Genomic DNA, 27,570 nt, shown 5'->3' with positions numbered 1-27,570 from the left:
CGACACACACACAAAAACATATGGCATCAGAATGGATGAGTGATCAATGGAAAAAAAAATTTCACAAACAGAATATTACACACACACAAAGGTCAAACTTCAAATTGATGGAGAAATGTTAGTTCATTTGATAGTAAATGATGTAGCAATTAGCTATTCATTTGGTGAAAACATTAGATGCCTAACACATGTATTTTAGGTAATAAATGAAAAACTGCTCACACTTACTAGTTATCAGAACATGCAAATTAAAATAACTTTATTCAGACTGGTGACAGTAAGAAGTGAAAATATATGATGTTTTTGAGGCTGTGGGGAAAACCAGTCTATTTCATGCGTAGCTAATGAGAGTATACATTTCTGTAGGGCAACCTAACATGATACACTTAAAAAAATAACCATGACCTTTGACTTAAAAATTCCACTTCTAGGAACCTACGCTACTTAAAAATATACACTGCAGTACTATCTGCAACTGTAAAAACTGGAAACAATATGAGTTCATTGTTGGGTAATGGTTAAAGAAATTCTCATAGATTTGTATTATGTGACTGTTAGAAGACATATATGTATTTATGTGGAAAAATTTGTAAGACATTAAAAACAAAAATCAATCCAATCCCACCCTACCCTACTGTGTGAGGACAAGGTTACACTGAACAGAGAAGTGTCTTAAAGGATACACACCAAAGTGTCAACAGTGATTGCCTTTGGGAAGAGGAGTGGAAATGTGAGCAATGGAGATGCAGAGGAAGGGTCAAGGCAGGGGAGGATGGTAGGGTAGGTGTGTTAACTTTGTATTTAAACTGTTGGAATATATATTCACTTTTATAAAAGTGTTTTTAAAAAGTTTCACAGTAAGAAGAAAAGACCAAAACGAGTTGGACTAGAACATGATTTGGCTTCTAAGGAAGATTTTGTTTGAACAACGGGGTTGCTTGATAAGTTCTTTGGACCACTGGCAATCTATCAGTGAGTCATTTTATAAGTCAGCTATATCTGTGCCATCAGCGGGCAGGCCTATTTTAACCCTGGTTAGGCTTCCTGTTCTATTTGCACACAGTCATGTATGTTCAGTAAGACAAATCAGTTTTAATATTAACAACATACAAGCATGGAAATGCATTGTGGACAAAGTATATGCATGAAAGGTTAAGTGACAAAAACTAAAAATAATTGGTGATTTTGGATATCTGCTTTTACCCCTCCCGTCTCCCACCCCAAGAGGCCAATAAGCATATTCTAGTGCTAAGAGCCATGTATAGAGCTGTGGATGACCAACGCTGCCATTGTTTAAAAAATGGCGACAAGTTTACGGTATTGACGCTAATGCTACCTGATGAAAAAGTATAAAAACCTAGAACGCTGACAGATTTTGATGGTGATTAAAAAGAAATTAATTTAATCCTTAATGATCAGTTCTACTGCTACCGTACTGCAAGGCAAACTTTGTGAAGTTTCAAGAGAACTAAAGTTAGCATTGCTGTATTCTCCAACCCAGTTGCTTTTTATTTATTTTTTTCTAATATTTACTGGAAATCCTGTACTTTATTTCAATCCCCTGGCTCCATCCCAGCCAAAGCCATGTTTTGTTTAATGTTTAATATGCCTGTATTATTTGGAAGATAAAGATCCCACATCCCCAGTGGGCAGAAAGCCCCATGTCCATGAATTCTGACCTACTTGTAAAAATGACCGAACACACATTTTAGATGAATAATTAAGAGACACATTTTCTTCCTCTGCTGACTGCTGTTTTAATAGAAAAAGAATATAAATTTTTACATTATAAAATGTATTTCATTTTTTCCCATAGAAACTTAAAAAACACTAACTATAAAATAAATGGATGCTTAAAGGCAAATTTCACATAGTACTGTACCAGTGAGGGAAAATGTGTATTTGGGCACAAATACCCACTAGACTCTGGGCACAAAACATCAGTGAGCACAGAGAGTAACTCCGGTGAATGATAATCTGACTGCTACATGATCTTTTGGTCTCTCTGTCCCACCTCACTTATGATTCAGAGGTTGATCTTCGGATCAGGTCCCCAAAATAAGCAGTGATTGTCTTCAACCTATTATTAAGAAAGTTTTGTTCTATTTCCACTTGCCCTCCAGGCCCAGCCAAGGATGCCACCTGAAAATGGAACAGAAGAAAGTCATACGCACATAAGCATGATTTCAAAATGAACCTTCCATTCAGATGCTTTATCAAGACAATACCACTCAGGCTTTTAAGACTTTCAAATAATGAGGCATCTCAAATGTTCACTGTCACTTTCCAGGTGAGTATTAGTGAAGTGTTTGGTGGCAGAAATACTTGTTGTTTCAGATACTTTTGACATTATGGGTAGGATCACAGTGCTATGTTATTGTATAAGACCTAATCTCTCCAAAGCCAGAAGTTACAGAACTTAGAGGAACAAAACCACATATCCTTCCCGAATATCAGGTTATTTATTAAGATAGAACATATCAGAGAGCGAGACAGACCTGTCCATCTCTCACGGGAGCTCCAGCTTCTGTGATCTGACTCTTGCTTCCTCGGTGGGCTCTGTGCTGTTCTCCCAGCTTGAATCACCTCCTCCACCTGCTGCTCTTGCGTGCGTATATTTTTAAGTCTCCCCTCCCCGCTTTACTGTGATTAAATATACTGCTCTTTTTGAGGTCTACTCGTATACGGTGACTGGCCCTGTTATTGAGAAGCTAAAAGTACCACCAACTCTTCATCTCCGAAGAGTTAACCTCAAAAGGATGCTTCACAAGAGCAATGCTTTACTACCCTAAATCCTTACACAAAGTTTCATTTTAGTCCAGCATCTTTTGTCTAACCTCTCAGGTCTATTACTAGCAAATAACACTCCCTTCTAACCATCACCAGAGACCAGTTTGTTGAGGGTGGCAGGGGGGTGAAGGGAAAGGGGGACAGAGTGGAAGCCTGGGAGTCAGAGACCTGGAGACAGGGAGTGGGGGAGAGAGGGCTTCCGGAGTCCCAGGGACTGCAGTCCTGTCCTTGTAACCGGAAACACTGCAGCTGTGTGTTCTGCACAGAGAGGTGCCGTTTGGAGACAGGGAGTAGGGGACAGAGGGCTCCCGGAGTCCCAGGGACTGGTTTGGAGGTGAGACATCTAATCTCAGTGGTATTACATGTGCTCCACCAGCTTCCAGCGGGAAGTAAAATTTACTGTGTATCATCAATGAGCATGTATTCTACAGTACTTCAACTTCTCCTTAGAAAAATGTCACAGATACAGAAATAGGGAAGAAGCAAAGGTCATTCCAGGGTACACGCTGAAAGAAAAAAAAGAGGCTGTCCCACTAGGAAAGTAACAATGTTGATATCACCCTCTTCCAGAGATGCAAAGAGATGGCTGTGTTTTTATCAATAGGGATAGATGGCAGCAGAAGCCAAACAGTACCTGCTACAATGAGAAGATGCACGTATACATCCCACTATTGACTAAAAAGGCATAAAGTAATTAAAGTAAAACTAGAAGTGAAAAATAGTGAAGTCATCTCAGAGCAGCAATTATCAGGAAGAAAGAAGTGTTTCGTTTTCTATTCTGATATCTTTGTGCCTAGGCAGTGTATTAAAAAGTAGAGACATCACTTTGCTGACAAAAGTCTGCATTGTCAAACATAGGGTTTTTTCAGTAGTCATGTATGGATGTGTGAGCTGGACAATAAAAAAGACTGAGCGCCAAAGAACTGATGACTTTGAACTATGGTGTTGGAGAAGACTCTTGAGAGTCCCCTGGACTGTAAGGAGATCCAACCAGTCAATCCTAAAGGAAATCAACCCTGAATATTTATTGGAAGGATTGATGCTAAAGCTGAAGCTTCAATACTTTGGCCACCTGTTGCAAAGAGCCAATTCATTAGAAAAGACCCTGATGCTGGAAAAGACTGAAGGCAGGAAGAGAAAGGGACAACAGAGGATGAAATGGTTTGATGCCATTGCGGACGCAATGGAAATGAGTTCGAGCAAATTCTGGGAGATGGTGAAGGCCAGGGAAGCCTGGCGTGCTGCAGTCCATGGGGTCACAAATAGCTGGACATGACTGAGCGACTAAACCACAGCAATCTTTGTGCCAGTCTGATTTTTCACGAGAAAGGGCAAATGAAGAATTTTGTCTTTAACCAATGAAAGGTGTATCGACTAGTATATTTAAAATATAATTGCTTCACAGTAATTTATCTATGAATTAAGATATAACTTAAGCACAGTATTTCTCCCATTCCTTTAAATAATGATTTACATAAAAAAAGTTGAGACTGGCAAAGCAGAAGTCTTCTCTGGGTGTGGGGTGGGGATTGAGAGGAAGAGGAAGGAAAGGAGAGACGAGGTGGGTAAAGAGAAGCGGCGCTGAGCTGAAACAGCAGCAAAAAATCTGCCGGAACAGGGACAGCAGAGCACCCAGAGGCAAGCAGCAACATCTCAGTTCTACCCGTAACTTGCTCATCAATGCAGAAAGCCATTAAGATGAGGTTTGGCTTCCTAAATCTAAAAAGGAGGAATATTACCAATCTCCCTGAAAAGAGCACCCTGTAATTCATACACAGAATTACATTAAAATGAATCTGAGAAGGTAAGGTTTCCTGCACTTGGGGGTTTTGGGTAGAAAAAGGAATGAAGATGTCTTACATGGGAGTTTTTGAGGTCTATGACAGATTATTTTATTCAACAACTACTGAGTAAATGGCTTAAGGGTTTTTCTTCCAGGCAGTGGAGTGCACCAAAACCAAAACAAAACCAAAGGAAGCATTCGTGAATCTCTCATTCTAGCCAGGAGACTCAGACGATGGACAACTAAACCAAGTATCAAAAACACCCACCTAGTGTTTAGCAAGAAATTTAAAACAGAATTAGTATGTTACTTTAAGTGTTCTATTTAAAAATGATTTCTAACCTTAGCCTTTTTGTGCTTTTAAAAGATATTTTCACAAGTACATACATTTTCAAGGTTAGAATTCTGGAGTTGAAATTGTAACTATGTAACTAAAAATTATGTAGTTCAAGGCAATAAATAATATTTTGTTTCAAGCAAACTTATTGCCATCAATTTACAGCTGTCTTTATTTTTCACTAGTAGGTTTAACTGACAAAATGTCATCTGGTTCCTTCCCCTTTTTTAAGTTTAATAAATTAAGAGGGGTGGGGTAAGGAGCGGGAGAGGAAGAGGAAGGAGGGAGGGGAGGGAAGGAAAGAAGTAAATAGATAAAAATCAGCAGTTCCCAATTACAGGCTATATTTTTGGTATTGGACCAAAATATACTACGATTACCAAAAGAAACGCCAGTCTGTTTGGACAGGAAGTACAACTAAGGACTGGACTCTCATGAACTCGACTTCATGTCAAGCATGCCACTCTGCTCTTTCTAAACCTTGCCGTACCATCTCTTCTCTCATTTAAAAAATCCTACATGTGGTCTACCTGTGGCTGATTCATGTGGATGGATGGCAGAAACCAATACAACAATGTCAAGCAAGCATCTTCCAATTAAAAATAAATTCAAAACGGAAGTTATTAAAATATATCAAACAGATTAAAATTGGGAGAAAAAATCCTATATGTGGATAATTTTCATTTTAAAAAGAAAAGCTGATTTCCTATAGTAATTTGATCCAAATTCAATACCAGTATAATGCATTTGAAATTTCAAGTTTTTTTTTTACTTTTATTATTCTCTAGTATCATTACGCCCTCTAGCGGTAGAATATGTGAATGAGCTAGCTACCAACTGCAATTCTGCCAGGTGTTGTGAAAATCAAAATCCAAGAAAAAAAGTTCACTTTGTCCTTGGGCAAGTGTTCATTTAGCTAGAAAAAATGTACTCACTCAAACTTTCGTGATAGTGAATTTCCTATTGTCATTCAAGTACCCAAATATCCCATCTAATGTTTCATAGAAGGATCATTTAGCCTCCTGTGAGACTAGTTATGATGTACAATTATTTTTTCTTAAAAATTTTTTTTTCCTTTTCTTGATGTGTAATATTTACATGCGAGAAAAACAGAATTATGGAATAGACTCAGCCTTATCTTGGAATCTAGAACTGAGTCACATGAATAGCAGATGTTAGGTTTAATATTCAGTTTGATATAAAAATACATAAAGCCAGGAGAGAGTGCTTTTTCCTTCTCCTGTCATAGCCCACACTACCTGAGAGACCTGATGTTTAGACACAAAGTCTCACCAGTAGATGACAAGCACCAAGATCTAAGATTATCCCCTTAAAACTCAGAGGAGAACTGATTTGTTCATTCTGTTTCCTCTTCTTTTAACCCAGAGAATCTCACTTCTGGCTGCACATGACAATCACTTGGGGTATTTTAAAAATTCATGTGTGGGCCTCATCCTAGAAAATAAACTGGAGAGAATCTTCCCCAGTAGATTTGAGTATCAGTAGTTTAAAAAAGCTACTCAGTGACAACTGTACCAAGAAGAAAACAGGAGAACATCTTCAAGACACTGAATTTAGCAATCGTTTCTGGAGATGACATCAAAAGCACAGGCAACAAACAAAAAAATTAGCTAAGCTGAACTTCATCAAAATGAAAACATTTTGTGCATTAGAAGGCATTACTGAGAGAGTAAAGGGGGACTTCCCTGGTGAGCCAGTCCCTAGGACCCTGCACCCTCACTGCAGGGAGCTCAGGTTCAGTCCCTGGTTGGGGAACGAAGATCCCCCAGGCTGTGCGGTGTGGCCAGAACAAGAGTAACAAAAAACACTTCTGAGGCAACCCATGGGATGAGAGAAAAAACTGGGAAAGCATATATCCAATAAAGGGTTAATACCCAGAAGACACACACATGAAAAGACGCTCAGCATCACTTAGGAAAGCACAAGCTAAAAGCACAGTGAGGTACCGTTCCATACCCACTAGGATAGTTATTACCAAACAAAATAACAAATGTTACTGAGACTGTGGGCAAGTTGGAACTCTTGTGACTACTGTTGGGAATGTAAAATCATTCTGCTGCTGTGGAGAACAGTCCAAAACCTAAAAATAGAATCACCATCTGATCCAGCTGTTCCATTTGTGGATATACAGCCAAGAAAGCCGAAAGCAAGGACTTGACCAGATGTGTGTACACCCGTGTTCATAGCAGCATTATCCACAGCAGTCAAAAGGTGGAAACAACCCTGAATGTCCGCAGACGGGTAACAGGATGAACAAAACACGTGTGCATACAACAGACTGTCATTCAGCCTTAAAAATAAAGGAAGATTCTGACACACGCTACAACACAGATGAACCTTAAGGACAGTATACTAAGTGAAAATAGCCAGACACAGAAGGACAAATATCGTATGGCTCCACTCACTGAGGCATATACGAGCAGTCAGATTTACAGACACAGCGGGTAGAAGGCGGGCGCTGGGGGCAGTGGTGGACGGGTGTGGAATCAGTCTGTGATGGGTTACAGAGCTGCAGAGTCAGAAAACAGAAAAGTCCCGAGGCACATGGTGCTGACGGCTGTCCCACAACACGAATGTATTTAACGCTCCTGGACCGTATGCTTCAGAGTGATTTAGGGTGAATTTTGTCATGAATGTTCTACTACAATTAAAAAAAAAAAAAAGAAGCTATTCAGGTGATTTAATTTGCAGCCAGATCTGAAACCCAGCATTCCAAAGATTAAGCAGATGAAGCAAAGATGGGAAAGTGTAACAAACAAACACAAGAACATGTTCAGTACGTAAGTGTTACCGGTTAGTAGAGGAGAAGAGAAAAATCTGCAATCTGGAATGTGTGTTTATAAACTAGATTCTGTCATTTTACAGTTTTGGGGGGGCGGGGGTGGTGTTTGCACCTCATGGCTTGTGGGATCTCAGTGCCCTGATCAGGGACGGAACCTGCGCCCTCTGCAGCGGCAGCAGTCTTAGCCACTGGACCACTAGGGAAGTCCCCGTTTTAGAAATATTAAAGATGTCCATTTTCCCCTCTAGGGAAATCATGACATCTTTACCTAGTGTTCTTCTTCCAAATCTTAGTAATGTTTACATTCTTTCCACAATAACTTTATGGCAGGATCTTCTGAGTAACAGACACAAGAATTTTTGAAGACTTATGGGCTGGAGGGACTGTGAAAACTGGTTTACTTATTTCATTTATTCTTCAAAAAACACATTAGATGGGATAGAAAGAATTTATATATGTGAGGAATGAAGAACAGACAGAAGTAATCTCCCAGAAGGGAAAAGGAGACAAAACACCAGAAAATACAGTTATGGGACATTAACTTTCATGTAATAGATGTCCTGATAAAGAGAAAAAGATGGTGAGAACATAGCTGAATAAATAATGGAGATAATTTCAGAGTTAAATATGATGAACAAAGCTCAATGAGAGTCAGCTCTCAGAGTACCAAATGGGAGAGAAAGGAAAAACCAACACCCAGCAATGCTGGAGTAAAACTTAAAGATGAAAAACCAAAGATTCTCAACAGCATACTTAGCACAAAGCAGATATGTGATGAAAGTGAAAGTCGCTAATTCAGCTCTTTGAGACCTCATGGACTATATAGTTCATGGAATGCTCTAGAACAGAATACTGGAGTGATAGGTGCTTACAAAACACATGAACGAAAGCATGAAACCAAGACATCCTCAGATCGCTGTGAAGCAGTTATTATTCTAGGGAAAAAACCAACATGTTTAAAATAAATGTTTGTGATATGAACAGAACAAGGATATGTGAATGTTAGTCAAGTGCCCTACACCTCAAGACCATAGAAAAAAACTGTTGGTCACATTAAGGTTTCATCTGTCTGTGTATCCATCAAGGCTGTCATTTTCAGGAATACCTAACACCTATTCTCAAGGCAGGCTTCAGTAAAGGTATCTTGGCTATGTCAGGTGTGCAGGACTGGAACACAACACATTCATCCTTTCAGGACATGGAACGAAAAGCCCTGAGTGTTCTGTTTATGGTCATGTGCGCCGGGAGCCAAGGAGATGAGCAGGATGAAGTGGGCATGGGTAGACTGAACTGCTGAGACTTCTAGTTTTCTAATAATAGGAAAAAAGCCAGGCATTTCTCATAAATACGCTCTCAAGTAAAGAAATACCCTGCATCTTTTTCTGTCTAGTCTCTGTAACAGTCACACCAGAGGTGCACAGAAGATCTTTAGTAATGGCTTACCTGGTCGGTATCAGCATTTCTTGGAAGAAAGAAAACGATATTATTAGTGATCTTCTGGGCAAGTCTGAAAATTTCAAAGGTAGACAGTAGTTAAGGAAAAGTAACAAAAACAGCGGTTGATTTCTGATCAGAGATATGTTCTTCAACTGTGATATCATAACCCAAGTGTATTCTGATGTGGAACAGCGCTCTGTGTGTGTGTTAGTTGCTCAGTCATGTCCAACTCTGAGACCCCATGGACTCTAGCCCTCCAGGTTCCTCTATCCATGGAATTTTCCAGGCAAGAAAACTGGCGTGGGTTGCTATTCCCTTCTCCAGGGGGTCCTTCCAGACCCAGGGATTGAACGGGGGTCTCCTGCATTACAGGCAGATTCTTTACCACTGAGCCACCTGAGAAGCCCAAAAGTACCTCGAATGGGACCTAAAGGAGAAGAAAGGTCTGTCTTGTCAAAGTTATGGTTTTCCCAGTGGTCATGTATGGATGTGAGAGTTGGACTGCAAAGAAAGTTGAACACCGAAGAATTGATGCTTTTGAACTGTGGTGCTGGAGAAGTCTCTTGAGAGTCCCTTGGACTGCAAGGAGATCCAACCAGTCCATCCTAAAGGAAATCAGTCCTGGGTGTTCACTGGAAGGGCTGATGATGAAGCTGAAACTCCAATACTTTGGTCACCTGATGTGATGAACTGACTCATTAAAAAAGATTCTGATGCTGGGAAAGATTAAAGGCAGGAGGAGAAGGGGACTACAGAGGATGAGATGGTTGGAGGGCATCACCGACTCAATGGAGATGAGTTTGACTCAACTCCGGGAATTGGTGATGGACAGGGAGGCCTGGCGTGCTGCAGTCCATGGGGTCACAAAGAGTCAGACACGACTGAGTGACTGAACTGACTGAGCTGTCTCTAACAGGTCAGGGATTAGAAGTTTAATCTATGTATTGGATTATCCTAGGGTAGCAACCGAGAGCTAGAAACACACACTTTCTTTCTGCTATTTCCTAGTTTTTGTGAAAACAGGATGAACGGGAAAGCACAATAACCACATCTTTCTAGTAAAGAATAAAGACAAGTAACTCTGTCTACTGTACTTTTTCTAAATTTTAATTAGCGATTTAAAACAATTCCAGTTAAGAGCCGTAAATGACTCCTCTGGGGAATTGAGATAAAAGGAAAAATAACACATGCTGCTGCTGCGTTGCTTCAGTCATGTCCAACTCTGTGCGACCCCATAGATGGCAGCCCAACAGGCTCCCCCGTCCCTGGGATTCTCCAGGCGAGAACACTGGAGTGGGTTGCCATTTCCTTCTCCAAGGCATGAAAGAGAAAAGTGAAAGTGAAGTCGCTCAGTCGTGCCCTACTCTTCACGACCCCACGGACTACAGCCTACCAGGCTCTTCCATCCATGGGATTTTCCAGGCAAGAGTACTGGAGTGGGGTGCCATTGCCTTCTGGAACACATGCTGGTCTTCCTGAAATAAGGGGTTTGCTCCAGTAACCTGGAGAAGTAACAGGAAGAACTTGGAGACACAGACAACTTAGGTCAGTGTGAGCCGAAGATAAGTCAAGGGACAGTCACCCAGAGCCCAGGAACAGGTCCTGAGGAAACCCCTGATTTCCAGACAGTAATTCCAAACAATTAATGCCCTTTAGTTCTTATTTTCTAATGGGACAATTGGAGAGCAACCAATGGAAATATAACCTCATATTTGCCATAACTTTTGGAGATCAATCACCAGTTAATTTTTATGCAAAACAAACTGGAATCTATCAAGTGCTATTAGCTAACATCTCTCCTGTTCACTAATTTCTCACACACACACATACACACACACACACACACACACACACAGACGTTTCCTCTCCACAGCACCGTTTGAGTGAACTCTAGAACTTCCAAAGGATATCCGTCAGGAGACATCATGGTGCTGATGTCGAAGATCTCGGCAGTGGCGTAGTCCGGTCCTCCCCAAGGCGGGCTGAGAAACACAACATCGGCCTTTAGACTAGAAGCCAGCTGCAGGAAATCTCCACAGATGAACTCGATCTTGTCCACTACGCCATAAATTTCTGCATTATTGCGAGCAAGATCGATCTTAACAGGATCAATATCGATGGCAATCACTAAAAATAGGACAAGAAAGAGGAGTTCAATGATACTGATTGTCAGTTATATGGACGACTGCATCTTCTGAGCAGTCTTTATTTTCTGTGCGTTTAAGTCCCTTTTAAAAAGCGTTTTTAAAGGGAGATTTGGCCACATAAATGAGAGAATTTAATTTAAAAATTTCACCTAACCTAGGAAGATTCACTTCCTAGAGAAGGAAATGGCAACCCACTCCAGTATTCTTGCCTAGAGAATCCCATGGATGCAGCCTGGTGGGCTACAGGCCACGGGGTCGCAAAGAGTCGGACATGACTGAGCGACTTTACTTTCACTTTCAGGAAGATTCACTTGTGCTGTATCAAGAAAATGAGACCAAGGATGTGGCCTGCAGAGCTGTCTCACTTAGGCCGCTGGGCCAAGGTAACCAGTGAGGTGGCTACCCAGCAACCCAAGCCTGGTCTGTGGTCAGAGCTGTACGGTAGACACTTGGGAAGGTGATGGCTGCACAGACAGCTTAGAAATGCTAAGATTTCACAGAAGACCAATTTCCTCAAGATGAGGCAATGTCCAAAAGTAGACAGATTTGACAATGTCTACAAAAAGGCAAATAAAACATTTTGACAAACCTATGTAGCTAACTTATGAAGAAGAGTTGCAAAAACACCTGCTGGTGATGTTTAATGAGACATTTTAGGTAGAGGGAACAGACGTCATGTTTTTACCACACGGGCTCTCATTTAATTTACTTCAATTTCATAATTAGCAACGCAAACGTAAGTTAATTCCGACTTACTCATGTGTTCCAGTAAATTACTCATGTGCACCTGTGTGTGCAACAGGATGTTAGTGGCAATATTTTATGTCTGCAAGGGCGGAGTGCAATCCTGATGCATACACCATGGTTGACAAGGAAATAGCTGTATTACAGAAAATGTTGGTTTCAAGGTTTGTTAATGCTTTGGGGAAATAATGCACTAAGTACATCACTGGAACAGTGAATACAGGCACCAACCCTATGTTGCAAAATCATCCATCCACAACACTATTCTTCTAAATAACTTTCATATTTATAAAAGGGACAAGGTCCTTTTAGCTGCTTAATCTGCTGAATTGATAGCATGGACACAGATGTAGAGATACACTGTCAACAGCAAAAATTCAACAGAAAAAAAGTGACTTTCAACACCAACTGTATTTGGCTAATCGCCCTGTTTTCACCTGTGCTCTCTTGGAAGCCATTTTTGTTTTCGGGCCTAACAGAGTGTGAGCAACTCAATCTGGCAGGTGAATGAAGTGCTGATAGGTGCTGGAGATACCGCGGGGAATAGCAATGTCCAGGAATGGCGGCCACTGGCCACCTTGTCCAGTCTCATAAAGCCTCCCCCTCAACCCATCTCTGGAAACAGCACATGTACCACCTACCTGACACAGTTCCTGGCAGATATACAGTAACAGGTTTTCTTTTCTGGGATTCCAAAGTCAAACAACCATGAGGACAGTCTAATATTTAAAAGGTTCTTAGTGTCTTAGGATGTCAAAGCTGAAAGGTATCACAGCATTCTCTCAGTTTAATCTCTCCTTTCCATTAAGATTAAAGGTAGTCTAAAATCATACAGCAGGTGAGGGCAAAGCCGGACCCCACCTCCCCTGCTGCACCATCTACCCTTCTCTTCTTTCAGAGAAGTCTCCCCCATTTTAATAGTTTTACTTTTATATCATGTTATAATCTTGCCGCTACTGAGCTGGGTCTGTGTGATCTTGGGCAAATTACTGCATGTTTTATTTCTCAGTTTATTTGTTAAACACAGAAAGTATAAAAGATACATATCACAAGACTATTGACTAAATACACTGATACATATTAAACACAACAGTACCCAAAGTGTAGTCTTAATATATGCTAACTATTATTGTTAAATATTTGGCATTAAATTATCTATGATTATATTTCAGTAAAGATAGGGCTGAAGGAAAATGAAACATCTGATGAATAAACTGAAATTAATTAATGAGTAAACCACTGATGACCAATTACCTCTCTTCCCTGTTAGGGCAAACTGAATGGTATTTCCTCCAACTCCACAGAAGGCGTCCACAATGGTGCCACTCTCCAAGGACTGGCTGACCCTGCCCGCGATATGCTCGGCAATCTTCTCGGGAGTAACTGAAAACCAGCCCTCTGCAAAGGGAAAGGCTTCTGTTAGGACATTCAGTGTCAAGAAGCCAAGCCAGACACAGACACAGCAAACATCGATGTATACTACTGAATAAATACCCAAAAAACAACTCAGTTTCTCTTTTCAAAAAATCATATATTATCCAGTTTGAAAGAAAGGTCTACAAATTTTGTTATAAATGGAGCAATACTATCCCCAGTCCCAATTTTCACATAAACAATCAACCACCTCTATTCTTGCCTGATTCTTTTACAAAACGCCTCCAATAACTGAAAGCAATACTGATTTTTCTGTCTGAAGTAGTAACAATTGACTGCCTATTGTGGGAAATAGAAAGGTAGCTGTTCTAGCTGATCAACTCCCCAAACTTCACTGAGGCTCCCAATTAATTCATTCCTAGAGGGGAAGTAATGAACCAGATTTGTACCAGACACTTGGCAAAATCTGCAGAAAGCAAGGATGTGACAACACGACTCTAGGGTTGTCTTCATCTTCAGTAATGAAGTCCTGTGTCCACTCCACAAGAAAAGGACACTGCCCTCCTCCTCCTTGTCCAACAGAAGGAATTTATATTTTTCAGAATATTTCTCTGAACAAAATGATGTACCAATTTTCCTATTCCCTCTCCCTTTTTTAAACCAAAACTTTAAATGGCTCCTCACTGGTAGAAGAATAAACTCATAAACTCCTATTATAGAATTATCAGCTTTTATCCAGTCTTATTTCCCCAACAAACTCTATGTATGCTCCCCGATATACAACATTTTACAAATAATTTTAAGAGGTTCAAGGAACCCCGGAAACTCCACCACAGATCAGTACCTCCTGATTTTGACAGTTAATAAATATTAATAATAAATAATATATAATAAATAAACGGTAGAAATATTTAAGTAGCGCCAACACGAAAATAAGCATCAGTTTGTGCAACCGAGTATAAGCTAGCTGTTTAAGGTCATGGTAGGAAAGCTGGAGAAAGAATTCAAACTTTCCAGTGTTAACTGATTAACTTACAGCTTTCTGCTCATCAGATGTTCTGTTTAATCATCTATCAATTGTGCTAAAAATACAGAATAAACCTGAGTCTGAGTTTAAAAAACACGTTTATATCCAAATTGAGAGACACTGTGGAAGATGACTGGCAGCTATTCTCTAGAAAATGTCAAAGTCATGAAAGGCAAAAAGGTTGAGGAACTGTCCCAGATTAAAGGAAAAGAAACATGAAAATAAATGTAATATACGATCCTACACTGGAAGGAAAAAAATGCTGCAAAGGACATGATTAGGATAATTGATGAAAGGAGAGCACTACTTTGTTGATTATAACATGGTAACAATGTTAAACTTCTAACCTTATCACTGGTACATCATTGTTCTTAGAAAATATACACCAAAGTATTAAGGGGTAGGAGTAGCTGGATCAGAAAACACACATACACAGAATGACAAAGCAAATGTGCCAAAACGGTAGAAAGAGCTCAATCTGAGTAGAAGGGATATGAAAGTTTCTTACAATTCTTATAACTTTTCTATAAATCTGAAATTATTTCAAAACCAAGTTAAAAATTACACATCCACGTTACCTCTGTCTAATTTAATCCCATCATCGAAACGGGAGAAGAGCCTGTACCTCTGAGCCCAGTACTTCACAAGCTCAGGCACAGCAGCGATGTCAGGGGGCAGATTCAGCTCCTTTTTGTTCTTCTTTTTCTTTTTCTTCTTTTTCTGACTTTCAGCTAGAACAAAAGAACAGAACCAATACAGATGGTGACTACAGAAAGAGGAAATCACAGGTGAAGTTATCTAAAGTGTGGTTACATCAAATAACTAGAATTTGGGGCTGCGCTCCAGAACACACAGCCTACAGAGCAGTGTGGTGGCAGACGCCAGTCTAATGGCATCGATGGAAGTGCTCCAATAGCTCCCTACGTGAGTTAACTTTTTATTTTACCGTGCTTGTGCAGCCAAGGGGGCTCTGAGTCTGGAGGTGTAGATGATCGTAAACGGTAACGAGGGAAAGGCACACTGAGAACAATGACCTTCCGCCCGTGACAGTGTGAGCACATTCTCACCTTCAGCCTCTTCCTGGCGAGGGTCCGAAGCAGCCTGGGGCACGCAGCCCTCTGTATCTGTCCCGGCGGCTTCTGGGCTGGTCCCGTCATGCGTCTCTGCTCCCACTTCCCCGGCTGGACACACAGCAGGATGCTGTCCAGGTTCTGCCTCACTCATTTCCACCGGGTCATCCCCCTTCTCAACAGACACTTCTGGTTCCTCTGAGCCACTGCTTGTGCAAGTGTCTTGCATGTTGTTATGAGAAACCGACTCTGGCGATGCTTCTTCATCCACTGGTTCCTTAACCCATTTTAGAAATTTTTCTACCTGAAATGTTAAAATGTTACAAGCATGAATTAATTCTTTGTTACAAAGAACATGTCTACCTGCTTTACCATTTTTGACCTGACAAGCTGCGTCACAGTATTAGCTCAGATATGTACATTACATCATACAAGTTATGTAATTCCAACCTAAATGTTACCTGGATATACCATGACCTCACTTAAGCACAAGACGATGACCTTCCTGCATGCAATCAACACTAAGAGGATAAAGGTCTCTGTTCCAGTAACTTTCCATTAGGTCTTCTAACAATATAACCGTAATATACATTACCATTACAAATGCACTCACCTACTGTTGAGCCATAACTTTTAGTTTTTCCAACTATACAGAATTTTCTGCAATGGCCCAGGCTATCTGATCTATGTTAAATGGTACTCAGCATCAGAGAAGAACTCTACAAAGATTTAGTGTCAATCCGTCTAAAGAAAATGTGAGCTGCCTTCTAATGAAGCAGCAGAGTCAGTAAAGTGATTCCTAAGAAACAGGTTTCTTCTTTGAAATGCAAACAAGGCTCAAGGTCAGATGATGCACAATTTCATGCAATTTTCTAACGTGAATATTCTTCGTAACAGATCTTCCTGATCTTCCTAAGAGTCAAGAGATAAGAATAAGAGTGACAGAGAGGCAATGGGCGGAGACCACAACCCAGAACCTTCCTTTGGGGGCACCAATCGGATACTAAGGGCACAACAGCCACACTGATTTTACTTTCTCAGCCACACACAGCAGTTATGTTTCAGCTCTTCAGCTATGGACGAATGTATGGGACTACCACATCCAACACAGTTTAGGAAGACCTGTTAGACTGATCAAACTGGTACTAGGAAATTTGTTCCAGATATAGCCAGGGCCACTCACATAGTAAAATAACACCACAAACCAAGCAATCTGAAATACAGTAAAAATAAAACCAGCGATAAATCTGTAGGATGTTTTAGAAGGATGGTGAAGTTAAGGAAAGATAATGTACACAAAGGGTAAAACAAAGTCATCATGGGGCTTGAGACTTTGCTTCATTGCTCTTCAGAGCTGCCCCAGAGGTGGCAGACACGAAACTGCTCACTGGATGGAGCTCTTTTTCTATAACAGAGGAGGATCACTCAAGAAACGAAGCAAAAGCAACTCTAATTACTTTTGTTTCCTAGGTACTCAGAAGGCTGGTATAGCAAAATCCGAGAGGGGATGTGTGTGCTCCAGTTAACACTGTGAGTCACTAAATTAGCTGTAGGGCTCATGACAGTAGGGTGAACTTGTCTGCAAAGTTAAGATTGATCACCTCTGCTGCTGCTGCTAAGTTGCTTCAGTCGTGTCCAACTCTGTGTGACCCCATGGACTGCAGCCCACCAGGCTATTCCGTCCATGGGATTCTCCAGGCAAGAACACTGGAGTGGGTTGCCATTTCCTTCTCCAATGCATGAAAGTGAAAAGTGAAATTGAAGTCGCTCAGTCGTGTCTGACTCTTAGCCACCCCATGGACTGCAGCCCACTAGGCTCCTCCATCCAGGGGATTTTCCAGGCAACAGTACTGGAACGGGGTGCCACTGCCTTCTCCCCAAGCACCTCTAGGTGACCTCAAAACTAAGGCTTACAGTAGCTGCTGTCAGAAATCAGGCCTCCAGGATGGTACTTAGCCTGAAACAGATGAGACATAACTGCACACATCAGACAACATCCCCTATTTACTGCGCCACATGTTACTACTTTGTAGATTTCAAACATCCCCATCAGACCACCCCCAAATTACCTATTCTGCAAATTCCATTCACACAATAAAAGCCTTGTGGAAGCAAATGGAACAGAATTTTTGGTGCCCTCACCACCAGAAGAAGCAGGGTTCTCATTCACAAACAACAATTAAGCGGCCAGGGTCACAAACTCAGACTAGGTTTGTAAATATGGAGCAAATGTTACACACACCTTACTCAAAGTTCTGCTTTTCTTAAAACCAGTTTTCTCTGACTCTTCAGTGAAGAAGATGTGCTTGTTTTTCATATTGATTTGTCGTCTCATGTCCAAGGACTCTGACTTCTGCTTCATGTTCTTCTGCAAATACCTGACCCGCCGGCGACTGAAGTTTGAAATTCCTCCATATCTGTGACCAAACCAAAAGGAGTGGACTCAGACATGAGGGTCTACGGATTTCTTTATACGAAAAGAGAAGAAACTAACAATTTTCACTATTTCCTATTAGCAGTCAATACTTTTATTTCATTTTTTTAAATTATGGAAATTACAAAATAAAGTTAAACATGCAGAGGACTGCAGAGGACTTTTTAAGGTCTAGCTTGTAGATTAATTCTCAAGGAAATGTGAAACACCAATGGTGGGAATAATATCAACACATCTTACCTAAAACAGAAAGGAAAAATTATATTGTAAAATGTAACAAAGAAACAGCAGGAAACTATAATCCCAATGTTCATTGGGGAAAATACAATTTTTTTCACAGTAAGGTGATGCCAAAGCTCTTCTAACCCTGTTCTGGATATCTTCAAATTATCTTGAAAGTGGCCACTAGATTCTTAAATCAATCTGAACTCACCTAAGAAGTAAACCCCCATTACTAAAGTTAACTAGAGAACATCTGCTGATCTAACCATGTGAATTTTTCCAGTCCTAGAAGATAAATGTCCGTTGTGAAGCCTTCATTGACTCTCTGAAGCCTCACTAACTGCCTCTCCTACAGACTATTAGGGACCTATAGTATAACATACAATTCAGCACTTAAACTCTGAAGAGTTTGGCTTTAAATGTCAAGTGTATCTTCCACCCATACTATAAACTTAATAAAAAGTATATCTTACCCTTCTCTTTTACTGAAATTGTGTGCTCCAAATAGAAGAACAGTTAAGTTAAATTCCAGGTAACAGAATAAATCTCTGAATATATACCAGCAAGAGCTACCTAAGTGATTTCTCAATGAAATTACATGTGGCTAGAAATAAATTCTGCCAGGAATTTTAAAATGTGGCAGTTATCAGGAAAACCCTTTATATTATTAACTTCTATAAACTCTAGCCTTAAATGATTATATGGCTTGGAGTACAAAGAGATGATTACAATTTTTGTAGGCTAAAAACACTGGATTTTAGTTATTAACACTGAGTTAATAATGTGAATGTATCAACTGCACAGTGTTAGCTCTACAATTCTTACTAATAAGAGAGGTTAGTGCTTTGACTGTAACACCTCAAATGCCATGAAATATGTAACCACCATTCCCTATCTGAGTATCAAGAGAGCTTGAGGACTGCTTAGTGGTTTAAGATTTCTAGAAGACAACAGCGTTGATGGAACATTACTTTTGCCCTGAGCCGTGCTTGAATCCTAGAAGAGAACCATCGTTGTCAAAGTCTGAGTCCGGGTTTTCATCGAGGTCCAGCTCATGACTAAACAAACAAAGCAAACAGTGATAAGCCATTAACTATAGAGTCCACTAGTTCAGGCAAATATTAAAAGTCAACCCATGCAAACTTTCCCATCACAAACCCAGAAAGGCAGGAAGAAGTGCAGTTCAATCAGGATTTACCAAATGAGATCAATTACCTAGCAGTGTTTGGGACACAGTAACAAGCATTCAAAGCTTAAGTCAAGTAATTATCTCTATTCCTGAACATGGTACAAATAAAGATTTCTCCATTTTCTTTCGGAAAAACACCAGTTCACCTGTAGCCTTAACTAATCTCCTAGGTGATATCTCTAGAGGTTTTCCTTAAAAGCAAACAAGGAAATACAGAAGAAAAAATAATGTTAAGAAGGTTCTGATGTAAGTGATATTAAGTAACTCAGCGTTGTTGTTTAGTCACTAAGTCACGGCCCACTCTTTTCGACCACATGGACTATTGCCTAGTAGGCTCCTCTGTCCATGGGATTTCCCAGCAAGTGGGTTGCCACTGCCTTTTCCAGGGATCTTCTTGACCCAGGAATGGAACCCATGTCTCCTGTGTTGCAGGCGGCTTCTTTAGCACTGAGCCACCATCACCACCTTTTGTGGAAATCTTCTAGTGACCTCTACTACGTGGGTGACAGTAACGAATGAAAATGATGAGAAATAACTCTTACAAATTAAGTTAAGCTCACTGTATGTGTATGTAGAACCTACGAGGTCCCAAGAATATAAGTACACACAATAGTCTCTGCCTCTAAGGACCAGTAGAAACTGAGGAGTTAGCAAGAACATGTGCTGTTCGGAAAGAGCAGGTAGAGGTGCGCTCTCCTGCAGTAAGCTCCCGAGTTCTAAAGAGTGCTGGCGTGTGCTGGAGAGAAAGGTGGTGAGTGACTCGCCTCCTCTTGAGTTTGCTTCGCTTCTCTTCAGGCGGATCGTCTCCACTCTCGTCCCCATCAGTCCCACTGCGGTGGCGTCCGTCTCTGACTGTGTTTGCTTCTGAGGACTCCTGTGAATCTAAAGAGGTGGAGGTATCACAGTGAGTTTCTGTCCCTGGTTTGACAACTCTTCTGTCATTTCCAAAGGCAATCAACATCTTCCAGGGCCTTTCCTGCAAAGAACTGCATGGCAGACCACACCTATTTATTCTGTGTATCCACATACAGAATCCTCAGCTAGGTCTATGAAAGTCTGAAAGTTCCCATGATCTAACTACTTGAAATGTCAACTCTAAGAAACGCCATGGTGGTCCAGAGGTTAAGATTTGGTGCTTTCATGCCTTCACTGTTCTGGCCTGGGTTTGATCCCTGGTTGGGGAACTAAGATCCCTCAAGCCAGGGGGTAGGCAAAGTGAAAAAAAAAAAAAAAGTGAACTATGACACTACTTTTGCTCATGGCTGTCCAAATCTATACAAATTAATCCACAAAGTTACCTCTGTGACATCTGTTAGCTGTCACACTTTGATGAAATCCTAATCTAAGTAACTCTATAGATGGCATGGTCACATTTAATTAAAAACAACTTCTCTTTCTTAAGAGGCTGCTGCTGCTAAGTCACTTCAGTCGTGTCCAACTCTGTGCGACCCCATAGACGGCAGCCCACCAGGCTCTGCTGTCCCTGGGATTCTTCAGGCAAGAACACTGGAGTGGGTTGCCATTTCCTTCTCCAATGCATGAAAGTGAAAAGGGAAAGTGAAGTCACTCAGTTGTATCCGACTCCTAGCAACCCCATGGAATGCAGCCTACCACGCTCCTCCGTCCATGGGATTTTCCAGGCAAGAGTACTGGAGTGGGGTGCCATTGCCTTCTCCGTCTTAAGAGGCAAATATATCTAATGGTCTCTAATAGAGCTCTTAAATTAATAACGGAAATTAAAAAAAGGCAAGCACCAAAAAATCTAGGCCAGTCTTACCCTGAGCTGGCTGGTCTGTGCTTCTGCTCCCAGACAAGCTGCTTTCCGTGTTTCCTCCATGACTCGGTTCACTGTGGCCAGAAGCAGGGCATTCTCTTCTGCTGGGAACTTCACTCAAACACTGACGTCCATCACAACTTAGGGAGGGATCTAGTTGTCTCTGTTCTACTTTCTCTGAATTCAGACTTAGGTTACTAATTCCATTGAGAATTTCACTGTGATCTTTATCACTTGAACTAGAGCTTTCGCTGCCAACAGATAAAGATGGAGAAAAAAGTTCATCTGCTTTCATGTGATTTTCATCTTTCTTGTTGTCAACTTCTATTTCAGACCCACCAGGGTCTGTATCCTGGCTTTGTGAGGCATCAAAAGTCCAGCCCTGAGCTTCCCAGTACTGAAACTGTTCCAGATAGTACCAATACATCTGACTGTAGTGCTGCTCCCACTCCTCCTTTGTGTCTGGAACATTCCATGGTTCTGGACACAGGGTCTGATCTGCATGTTTCTCTTGCCAGCTTTGCCACAGCAGTCCTCCACCGTATTCATTCCAGTACTTTTCCCACATCTCTGTAATTTCCAGCTTTGGACCTACTGTGTTTTCAACGGGAAAACTTTTAGCCTCAGTGCCTTTTTGGCTTTGAAGTTTGTACTTTCTAGTGTTCTCATTCTCAGATGAAGAAGGATCGTCCGAAGCCCAAACGTCATCTTCTTCACATTGTCTCCAAGATTCTCTCTTAATCTCATCTAAGTACTTCTTTTGATGTTTTTTCTTTTTCTTTTTCATTATTTTAACTTTGTTTCTAGTATTCATAGATTCCTACAAAGAAAAATAACTTGAATATAAACTGCACTTCAGAAACTATAACAATAGGTAGAATCTAAATCTATCTTGACATTAAACAAAATACCCTTAACCTCCCAATCTGGGTTTTAATGACACAAACAAGTGAACGGTACTATCTACGTTTCTAAAAAGAGGAATCCTCACGCACGAGACATATCACAACCAGAACCATAAGTTCTAGTTATCTTATAAATACGTACATACATTTAAAAACAGGTGTATGTGTGTGTGCTAAGTCGCTTCAGTCTTGTCCGACTCTGCGACCGTATGGACTGTAGCCTACCAGGCTCCTCTGTCCATGGGATTCTCCAGGCAAGAATACTGGAGTGGGTTGCCATGCCCTTCTCCAGGGGATCTTCCCAACCCAGGGATCAAATCAGTGTCTCTTATGTCTCCTGCGTTGGCAGGCTGATTCCTTACCACTAGCACCACCTGGGAAGTGTCCTAATTCAAGAAAGCATTAGATTTGGGGTAAAAAAAAATTCCATGTGATATTTTATGAAGAAAATTAAGAAACAAACAATTAAAGTAAACTAATACTTACCTCAAAATTCTTATGTGCGGACATCCTACCGAACTGAAGGGGCAATCCCATACTCCTCATGAGTTCAGCCTCGGAATCCAGTTCACTCTCATCTGGGTCTGGGCATCTGTTGTCATGAGGCTCTGCAGGGCCCTGGGAGTGGCCGCCTTCCTCCTCTTCCGTGGCTTGTTCGCCTACACACAGTGGTTGTTATGTTAGCTTAGTTTCAGAGAAGATTTAAATGCAAGTTTTATCATCCTCATTTTAATGAAAAAGAACTCGAGATCCAGAATTACTACATGACTTGCTCAAAGTAAAGGTGTGCAAATGTGACAGTTTTTAAGGGGAAGAAAAATAAAAGGAAGAAAAAAGGAATTGGTGGGACTGTGGACTAGTGAGGAAACAGCCTCCTAGAGCCAGGAGACAGCTTCTAGTGTGGCTCCGCCTGCCGCTGTCCACCCAGCTGCCCACTCAGCTCACCGCACAGAGTGCCTCCTCCTGCTCAGCACTGTGCTGGGACTGAGGATGTGTGAGGGAACACAGCAGGGAGGCCCTGGGGAAAACAGCCCCATTTCCACATTTCCATCTGCAGCACCGCTGCACTAGAGCAGTGGGTTTAACATGATGACTTGGGGAGTTATTTTAGGAGTTGGTAATAAGAGAAGTGAGAGGCAGGTCTTTAGGCCCTTCACGGGTACTTCAATCTCAACTGGCATTTACAGCCTGGGACTCTGTGGGAAAGTTCATTTAATGAAAGGTTTCACTATTAAAAAGGTCTGAAATCCACTGAACTGGAAGATCCTTTCAAGCTCCTTGATTAGAGAAAACCTGTTTTATTACAACAAAACGAGTTTTACTTTATCCTATTATAGTTATCCAAAAGTAGATCATAGCACTAATTGGATAAAAGCCACTCAAATGCTCTATTTAAAAAATGTGAGACAAACACTCTATATGAGCATACTCAATTAGGGCTGAGCTGCACCGCAGCTAAATAATCTTAGGCAACAGAATGGAAATCTTACACTACACAGATGAAGCCTGAAAAAAGGAGATCCTATGGGCAGAAATTCTACTAAAAGCCAAAGGGGGAAAGATACCGATTTAGGTATTAAAGGAGACTCCACTCGCCAGCCCACGTAATGAACTCATGGAGGCTCAGGAGCGCAAACAGGGAAGATGGATCAGCTACATATGCCGTAAGCTCCCTGGGGCTATGCATATTCTCTCAAGTTCCGTGGGACCCTAGGGTCTAGAGGAATCTTACTTGTATAGTGTCACACTGAAACACAACCAAACATTCTACCAGGTGGGTAAGTGACGATGCAATGATGGCTCCGTCACGTGAGAGCTGGGGAATTTCTCAGGGCACATGACACGCCACCTGTGCTGGTTTTACCTATACCTTGGGCTGCAGTCTTCCCTCTGTGTCTGGAGGAACATAAAGATCCATGTGGAAGGGACAAATGGGGTCCTGACAGGGAAGTCTGACAGAGACCCAGGTAGTTTTCGGGTGAGGCTCAAAGTGTAGACGAGATTCTACTTGTCACGTGGGAGAGTTAATACAGATGGTAGCCACCTTACTTCAGGCCAGACTGTGGATGTTCACTTGGAGTTGACCCTGAACCATGTACCTATAAAACTGCTAAAGGACTGAAACAAGGAGGCCGTAAGAGTGAGGTGGCTCCAATGCCTGGGGAGCCTAACCCAGCAAACCAAAACCCAAGCCAGCGCACTGGGATCCGAGAACATGAAACTTAAGCACACCATGCATGAGCAGCCAAGTAAGCTTTCCCAAATAAGGCAAGTATTTAAACTACGACCAGTCAAATAACCTCCCTGCTTCGCTTCCGCATCTTCTCTACACAGTATTATGGCTAATTTTAGTAAAAAAGGGCTATACGGCTTCATACCGTATTACCTGCACTGTTGTCATCATCTTTAACGTAGTAGCCTTTTAGTCCCAAATTGTACAATTTCCGATCTCTGTGAAGCAAAGTAAAGAGTCAATACTGACAAAATTAAACTAGAGCAAAAACAAGGGTAAGGCAGCACAGATTAATAACAAGGGTAAAAAACAGAAAAGCTCTCTGCTAACACATTATTCTTATCTGTAATACAGAGGTGATAATACATAGCTACAGGGTTCTAACAAGGATTGACTGTACATGTAAAACACTTGGTATAATCCTATACAAGGCACACTATAATGATAACTACTAATTATTAAAGTTAAGTGGCAGCTCTGGATATTGGGGGAAGAATCTGATCCTCCTTGTGATATACAAACAGGGAAAGATTCTATAAATTTGCAGTAAGAAGTCAGCATAAATGTCAGAAGATTTATCTTACAGATTTACAAACCCATGTGCAGACACTACTTCACCTGCAAATAGGACTAGGAGACAAGACAGTCATGGTCTGAGCTGGTTCTGGAGACTAACATAAAATGAAGTTCTTACTAAACTGAAACATAAATCAAGATTAAACAATTTGGTCTCAGTGAGTTTTAAAAACAGTGAATAGATAAAACTTTTCTTTACATATCTTTTAAATTTTTTCTTTACTAAGAGAGGAATTTCATAACCAAAATAAACCTAGCAGAACACTTAAAATAAAGGGGGGCGGATTTTATTATTATCTTTCTACCAGGAAATCAAGCTGTAGTACATTCCCCTGTATCTGCCACGACAAGGCCATCTGCAAGAAGAGCTAATACAACTTTTCTAATGGAGTAACAATAAATCCAACAAAACAAAACTCTTGTACACTTGATGTATTTCATATTCCCTGTTTATTTATTTTTTGGTACTTCATGAGACATAATGTAGATGGTGACTTAGAAGGACAGTGAATGGGGAAGGGATGAAATGCAATTAGCAATATGCCCTCTGACCCCCAAAAACTTGGGGCCCCAGTGGGTGGGAGGGCAGCCACAAAAGGGCCTCAGTGGTGTGCCTCCCAAGACCCAATGACATGGAGCTCTGTGCTGCCCACAGTGGCAGCCTGCCTGCCTGCCTTCTGGAGCCTGGGGCAGCCTAGTAGGCCGTGCCAGGTCCAGAGGATGGAGCAGAAGACCCTTGTCCGTGGCTAAGGAGCAAGGGAGACAGGTGTCCAAGGTTGTCACCAGTCTACCCCAAAGCTACAGATGATCTGAGGGAGAAAGACTGCCAGCTCTCACATTTCTATGGAAATTCTTTTCCCCACTTAGGGCAACTTTCAAACATCTCTAAGAGTGCTCATCACCAGGGAAGGTGCATTTCTGATGCAGAGTATTCGAAGAATTTCCTGTTACACCTAAGAGATCTCTACAGAGCAATCTTTGAGTTTGCTAAGTATAACTCAGTTCACAAAACAGAGTGATTTGGGACGTGTCATCCGGACCTGGTGGGCTTCCCTGGTGACCCAGCTGGTAAACAATCTGCCTGCCATGCAGGAGAGGCAGGGTTGATCCCTGGGTTGGGAAGATCCCCTGGAGAAGGTAATGGCAACCCACTCCAGTATTCTTGCCTGGAGAATTCCATGGACAGAGGAGCATGGTGGGCTATAGTCCACAGGATCACAATGGGAGACGACTGAGCGAGTAAGCACATACACACATACAGCTGGACCTGGGATATGATAAAGACCAAGTGAACTGTAACTGCTGAACTGAATTGTAAGGCTGGAGACCAGACCTGCAGTGGAGGGACGCCAAGAAGACACTGCCCTCTAAGAGGCCTGGCCAAGCAGCTCATCATCATACCTTGAATACAACGACAGTCACAACCGTTTCTAAGTCGGCTTTTTCTCACAGCACCAGACACGTGGGTAGTCAAAATACACGCGAGTAAATGACTCTTGGAAATCTCTGAAGTGGAAGTAGCCATTTCTCTACTGTAAAGGGATCATGCATTCATGAAAGCAGTCAAAAGGAAAGGGAATCCTTTCTGAAACGGCTGAAAGGGGAGCATAGAGATGTTTTGACTTGCCCACTGCCCACACAGCTCATTTGCCCCAGAGCTGGGATGTGAAACCAGATATTCTGTCTCTAAGGACAGTGCTCTTAAATTCTGGCTTGAGCATGTGTTGTGGGGAAAAATGCCCAGGGGAAATGACTTTGTTATGCTTTGTATGAAATCCTAGGGATCACCACTAGACAACATCACATGGGTGTAATACCAGAAAGTATATTTCACTTTCTTCAGTTTCCAGAGAAAGTGTTAGTCGCTCAGGCGTGTCTGACTCTTGGCGACCTCAGACTGTAGCCCGCCAGACTCCTCCGCCCATGGGATTCTCCAGGCAAAAATACTGGAGTGGGTTGCCATTTCCTTCTCCAGGGGATATTCCAGACCCAGGGATTGAACCCGGGTTACCTGCATTGTAGGCGGATCCTTTACCATCTGAGCCACCAGGGAAGCCTAACATTTTTTTTAAAAAAAGATGTTAACCAAAAGTCAGTCATCTTCAAACCTTCACCGTGTGACGTCACATCCCTGATCAATTTCATTCGCATTTCACTCCCCTTGCTTGTAACCGTCCTCTCAGGTGGCGAGTGTAAAATAACACCCACCGGCCACCACGTTTTCCCCTAACAGCCCACAGAGCAGATTTCCTCCTTTACTTCAGGGCCGCAGGCGACCACCCCCTGACGCCCGAGGACGTTTTCCCCTTTTTCGTAAGCATCACGGTACCCGAGGGTTGGACGCGCTGGCCGCGGTTCTAGGGCTCCATCACCACGGGTCTGCAGTCCCCACAGGTCGGGGACCACGGGGAGCGGCCCGTGGCCGACTTACTCCACAAACGCCCGCGAGCAGAGGCAGAGGATGCGCGAGCCCTCCCGCAGGTCTTCGAGGAAGAGACACATCTCCGCCACAGGCCTCCACTTCTTGCAGTACATCTCAGCGCCTCAGAGGAGGCGGCCACGCTGCAAACGACGCGGGCCGGCCACCCCGTCGCGGTTCGGCTGCCCGGGGCCGAGGGGCGGACGGAGGAAAAACCCCTTGCTGCAGGGCACGAACCGGCCCGGGACGGCTCAAGCTGGTCGCAGGCGAGTAGCTGCCGCCGGAAGTGGTTCGGGAGGGCGGTAC

General features: G+C 42.0%; 1 protein-coding gene across 3 annotated transcripts; it reads right to left on the bottom strand.

Annotated features, from left to right (window-relative positions):
• Positions 1 to 242: 242 nt before the first annotated feature.
• On the bottom strand, positions 243 to 27,550 carry TGS1 (trimethylguanosine synthase 1). Of its 3 annotated transcripts, XM_061438771.1 has the most exons (13): positions 27,277 to 27,550; positions 24,423 to 24,487; positions 22,523 to 22,695; positions 21,135 to 21,951; positions 20,122 to 20,239; positions 19,140 to 19,226; positions 17,755 to 17,929; positions 15,510 to 15,816; positions 15,021 to 15,173; positions 13,296 to 13,439; positions 11,061 to 11,277; positions 9,157 to 9,235; positions 243 to 2,142 (listed from the first exon to the last, which is right to left on the bottom strand). In XM_061438771.1, the coding sequence occupies exons 1-13, from the start codon at positions 27,378 to 27,380 to the stop codon at positions 2,020 to 2,022; spliced, it is 2,562 nt and encodes an 853-aa protein (XP_061294755.1). In that variant the 5' UTR covers positions 27,381 to 27,550; the 3' UTR covers positions 243 to 2,019. The 3 variants fall into 3 exon arrangements, with proteins under 3 accessions (XP_061294755.1, XP_061294754.1, XP_061294753.1); XM_061438770.1 differs by lacking the exon at positions 243 to 2,142 and having other exon boundaries at positions 9,157 to 11,277; positions 24,415 to 24,487; positions 27,175 to 27,369; XM_061438769.1 differs by lacking the exon at positions 243 to 2,142 and having other exon boundaries at positions 9,157 to 11,277; positions 27,175 to 27,369.
• Positions 27,551 to 27,570: the final 20 nt, after the last annotated feature.

This window comes from Bos javanicus, chromosome 14, assembly GCF_032452875.1.
Source record: "Bos javanicus breed banteng chromosome 14, ARS-OSU_banteng_1.0, whole genome shotgun sequence".
In the NCBI taxonomy this organism is placed as follows: domain Eukaryota; kingdom Metazoa; phylum Chordata; class Mammalia; order Artiodactyla; family Bovidae; genus Bos; species Bos javanicus.
The sequence above is the reverse complement of the archived record's forward strand: the minus strand, read 5'-3'. Positions and strand labels throughout refer to the sequence as shown.